This window comes from Parus major, chromosome 1 (assembly GCF_001522545.3).
Source record: "Parus major isolate Abel chromosome 1, Parus_major1.1, whole genome shotgun sequence".
In the NCBI taxonomy this organism is placed as follows: domain Eukaryota; kingdom Metazoa; phylum Chordata; class Aves; order Passeriformes; family Paridae; genus Parus; species Parus major.
The window spans coordinates 2,255,588-2,261,059 of record NC_031768.1 but is presented as its reverse complement, the minus strand read 5'-3'; the positions used below and the strand labels follow the sequence as shown (position 1 = coordinate 2,261,059).

General features: G+C 38.2%; 2 protein-coding genes across 2 annotated transcripts in view; one reads left to right on the top strand and one right to left on the bottom strand.

Moving 5' to 3' along the window:
* Positions 1-5,321, top strand: part of HLCS (holocarboxylase synthetase) — a 142,810-nt gene extending 137,489 nt beyond the window's left edge. Inside the window, exon 13 of the transcript XR_001520718.3 lies at positions 5,238-5,321. The gene's annotated coding sequence lies outside the window, so the exon portion shown is untranslated. The remainder of the gene's footprint in view (positions 1-5,237) is intronic.
* The window catches only part of SIM2 (SIM bHLH transcription factor 2), a 57,232-nt gene that overhangs the window by 23,649 nt on the left and 28,111 nt on the right, over positions 1-5,472 (bottom strand). The window contains exon 5 of the mRNA XM_015623332.2: positions 2,411-2,496. Coding sequence (XP_015478818.1) covers positions 2,411-2,496 — 86 coding nt within the window. The remainder of the gene's footprint in view (positions 1-2,410; positions 2,497-5,472) is intronic.

Here is a 5,472-nt window from a genome sequence, read left to right as displayed (position 1 = left end):
TATAATATAATATAATATAATATAATATAATATAATATAATATAATATAATATAATGTAACATAACATAATATCATGTAACATAACATACCATAATGTAACATAACATAATATAACATAACATAACATAATAATATTAATAAAAACATTTTAACGAGTTATTATTCTGATGTAAATAAAAGCACTTTAAAAAAGGCTTTTGAAAAACCTAGTGGTTATTGATGCATCACAAAGCAATAAAAATTAACTGATGGTTATGCAAATGCACAAGAAATGAGTTTTAAGTTCTCTGCTCAAGTTCAGAGCCTTGTTTTGGTTTTTTTTTTTGACTTGTGACCAAGCCCAAGGTTCTGAGCTCAGATTTCGGGATCCTTGTGTACAATTGCTGTTCACAGAGGTGATTATGACAGTGTTAGACTGTAAAAATTCAGTGTCAGCTAAGGGGAGGGCGAAATGTAACCTGGGGACTATTCCAGGCCAGAAGATTTATTTAGTGTGGTGCTGGTGTTCAGAAATCATCAGTGCCCCTGCCAGTTTTCTGGTCCAAGCAGCAGGAATATCACATCCTTCAGCTGAATTTCACTGTTTGATTGGCTTTTAACTGAAAGGAATTAATTTTCAGTGTATTTTTGCTCTGAACAAGGTAGCAAATATCACCTGGAAATGGGCTCCTCCTGCTTAACCTTCCTCCTCTGCAGGGATTGAAATGTTTAACCAAAGCACAGTAAGAAGATCTCTCAGCAGATTCTCAATTCCCCCATCACTTGGTCCATGAGTTTTTTCTGTGCTTCAGCTAATGAGGTGATTTCTTAAAAATTAAGTCCTGACTTTAAGCACAGTCAAATGGAATAAATTTCGGCCAACATCTCTCCAGACAGAAGAATCCTTTGATTTTTCACTGTGCAAACTTTTAATAGTGAGCCAAAGAAAGTGATGCCTCTGATTAACAGTGATAATTGGGAATTAAAAAACCCAAAAACCCCCAAAGCCACGTGGAGATGCCACGACTGCAAGCTCTACTCCTTTAGCTGATTTCAGATTCAGCTTTGGGACAGAACCATTTTTGCTGGGGAGCAGCTGAGCAAACAGGGCTCAGTGTAATGAAGAATTATCAGTGCAGCCAGGTAGGGAAGAGTGCAAACAGATCCATGTCTGCACCTTGAGCATTCCTGCAGAGCTCTGCTCCTCTTCCAGGCTTTGCTTTTTGGGTTTTGAAGGACTCTGAATGAATCCTCACCAGGATGAATGGAAATGACCCTCCCTGGTGGGGGCAGAGTTAAACTAGGCAGCTCAAAGAGCAGCAAATGCAAAGCTGAAAAGAAGAACTATCTGTAAAGCTGAAAGTAAAAGCTACTTACACATCTGAAAATAAAAACTACTGCAAAGCTGAAAATAAAAACTGCCTGTAAAGCTGAAAATAAAAACTGTCTGTAAGACTGAAAATAAAAGCTACTGCAAAGCTGAAAATAAAAACTGCCTGTAAAGATGAATATAAAAACTACTGCAAATCTGAAAACAAAACCTGCCTGAAAATCTGAAAATCAAAAACTACTGCACATCTGAAAATAAAAACTACTGCACATCTGAAAATATAAACTACTGCACATCTGAAAATAAAAACTGCCTGCAAATTGGAAAATAAAAGTTATTGTAAAGCTGAAAATAAATAAAAGCTGTTGCAAATCTGAAAATAACTACCTGTAAAGATGAATATAAAACTACTGCACATCTGAAAATAAAAACTACTGCAAATCTGAGAGTAAAAGCTACTGCAAAGCTGAAAATAAAAACCACTGCACATCTGAAAATAAAAACTGTCTGTAAGACTGAAAATAAAAGCTACTGCAGACCTGAAAATAAAAACTACCTGCAAATCTGAAAATAAAAGCTACTCAAATGACAGCTGTTATTTTATGACCTCAGTGTTTGTTGTGGCTTTGATTTCATGTCATAAATAAAAACAATTGAACAAACTGTGAGATTTATAAACAGAACCTGCTGGTTTGGTACAATTCCACCCTGAGGTGATGGCAGTGATTGGGTTTTTTTAGTGTTGAGGCCAAGGAGGTGCCTTGTGCAGCTGGGTGGGATGTGGAAAATTTCCAAATTCCTGTCTCTGGGCTCCTGCCTCACCTGCCCCCCATTCCATGGGGGAATTAAACTGGGCTGTGTGCTCTCCTGGCAGCTCCAGGGCTGGGCTCCAGATATAATTCCCAGGGACCAAGGTGAGGGAATGTGCCACAAAGTTTAAATTTGAAATACTGAGGGCATTTCGGGGACCTTTTCTGATTCTTTCCATCACAAACTTTGTTCTCAGCTACAGATATGTAAAAATAAAACCCCAAAACAAACACCTAAATAAATAAGCTTGTCGATTGTTAAATATTGGAAAAGTAATTTATAAACATTACCTTGTAGCCACTGCACGTCAGCCCTGCATTCCTCTTGGCTAGGACACATTTCATCCTCAGGAAAAAGGATCTCTCAATTTCATATTCTGAAAGCACAAAGCACACTGCTGATTTATTCCTGAAGATCCCAAATCTGCCCATAATTCTCCCAGAGGTGTTGATATCTGAGCTTTAGGCAGAAGCAGAAATCAGCCATTCTCCTTTCCCACCCCTGCCCTTGGGATTTGTTTCACCTCCCTGTTGGGATTCCCTGGGAAATTTGGACAACTTTGCACCATTAGGTCTTCAAATTTCTGGTTTTACCACCCTCCACAAGGAATTGCCTTGTTTCTAAACAGCTGACACCAGTTCTGCTGGGTAAAGGGAAGGAAAAGCATCCTTTGGAGCCCAGGGAAATGAAGGGAATCTCCAAAATCACAACAGAATGGGAAACCAGAGAATTCCGTGGGTTTGGAATAATTTGAGTGCACCTGACTTGTTGTGTAACATTTTTTAAAAATTTATTTTTGTTTCTTTTTTCTCTCAATTCTGCTGCTGTGCTTCTTCTGCACTTCTTTTCACTCCTGGATTTCTCAGCTCCTCTGAGCTGAGCTCCTTGGGGATGTTCCCTCACGGGGAGTCCCGTTTATCACAGCCCTCTGGCTCAGGACACAAACTCCAAAGCCTGTTGGGATCTTGTTCCTCGTGTTTATCAGGATGTTATCACAAAACTTGGCAGGTCTCTCCAGACTTTCTGCACAAGTTTAATTCACCTCAGTCTGGTTCATTTTCTTCTGATGGTACAGAATGGCCTCACTTGTGCCTCACTTTGGGCTTTGAAGGCACAAAACGGCCCCAAACCACTCAGTTCTTTTATCTTTATACTCATTCTTACCCAATTAACAATAGACACGTAAATTATTTTAATTAATGACCCAATGACCCATCACCTGTGTGCTGCACTGTGACATTTTCTATCCAATCACTCACTATTACCCAAAAACCTCGAAAACAAGAACATGAGGAAGAAGAAGGAAAAGAAACAACATTCTAAACCTTCCATCTTGTCTTCTGCTTTCTAAACTATTTTAAACTTTAACTTTTTCACCCAGTGACTTAAGAAAACTCCCTAATCTACACACTCACAGTTCCAGCTTTTCTATCTGACTTTACCAGTTGTTTTCATGTGTCACCATGCAAACATGCTCATGAATTTCATATTGTATGAAATTCAGTGTTTTTCTGGATCTCAGAGACAAGGGCACACACTCTGTGTCTCAGACTCCAACAGGTTGTGCCCAGACCTTCTGGGTTCCATGTGCAGTGTCATGACCTGACTTCCAAAACTATCCTGGGGGGTTGTTTTTAAACAAATATCTTCATGGATAACCCCCAAAAAGGTTTAAAGTTCATTCAAAAAGGTTTAAAGGTCATTGCTCAGGTGTACACAGCCTTTCTGCTGTGGATATGAGGCAGGAATATTCTGATATAATCTGACATTATTATCTGTAATGGTAATTACTCTTAATAATGGTTCAGACATCACAAATAATTCTGATTTTTTACTGAAGGTTGCAGCTTGGCAGAACTATTTTAGGACAAGGAAGAAAACCCATTTGGTCCAACTGTGAATAGGAAAATCAGGGAAGAAGAGTTCTGTGCTTTGTCCTAACTCCCCACAGGGTTTTAACCAAAATCCACTGTCATCAGCCAGGAACTTTCTTTAATTTGATTTAACTGCTGAGTTTTACTCCTGATTTTTGTGCCTCCATCACCCAGTTCACCCCTCCTGGCCACACACCTGCAGTGGTTTGAGCCTCACACCACTGCCTGGAACCAACATGTTCTCTATATTAAATCCTGGGCTTAAAGGTCTGAAGATACAACCACAAAAAAAGGGATTTAGAAAGGAGGGGAAAGAAATGTTTCCTGAGCATTTAAATTTCCCATTTATCTCTCTAATTAAAATTAAATCTCTGTGGGGAAAAGCTGGCACTTGAAGGAGCTGCACATCCACTGCAGAGTTTGAAATACAAATTTATACATTGTGGGGATGGGAATGCACACAAACCCCTCCCATAACAACCTGGATGTGCAAGACTATGAATTAATGTCCATAATTAATTAGTTTTCATATTAACTTTGTCAGTGTGACCTCCCCCCTCAATACCCCTAAAAGCAGCAGAAATGGACAGCAAAGCAAAAAAGAACTGAATTAAATTTGTAACTGTAAAACTTCTTGAATGGGAAATAGAGTCCTGGAATCCCTGCCACATCCATCAGGAGAAAACAAAACTCATCCAGGCTTGAGCTGATGCAATAAAGGTGATGTAGAAAATGGGGTACTGAGAGGTTTAGCAAACAAAGAGAGAGACACTGAATATTCAAATAGGAGAAATCACAGTTAAGTTTGGAAAAATGAAAAAAATAACATGCAGCATCTAGATTTAGTAATGAAATTATTTCTGTCACTGGGGTTTCTTTCAAGCAAATGTGTGAGCCCAGAGAGAATTTGGGCTGTCAAGAAGGTAAAAGAAAGAAACCCAATGAAGTGCTGCCAGTTCTTAAAGGTCAGGAGATCTGTGGGTTAAGCACAAAGATATGAAAGTCAGGAGAGAAAATAATGAATAATCAAATGTTATGACTGAACCACAATGTAAGAAATGCTAAAGGAAAATAAACCTCTTAATTATTAGTGAATATTCATCTAATTACTGAAGCTTGGCCACTCCAATTATTCAGGAATGTTAATAATCTAAATGCATAATTGGAAGTGATGTGAACACCTTTCCTCTGAGTGTTATAAAATGTTTAAAATTCTATGTATAAACTATTCTATTCATTATAGATAAAAGGTGACACGGACATGTTGCAGACATCAGCTGATGAAGGATGAGAACCAAAATAATCCTGAAGAGACCAGAAAGCCTTGCAGAGATATTCCAGCTGCAACTGGGTGATTCTTGTAGGTCACTTCCAGCTCAGGTATTCTATTCTATTCTATTCTATTCTATTCTATTCTATTCTATTCTATTCTATTCTATTCTATTCTATTCTATTCTATTCTATTCTATTCTATTCTA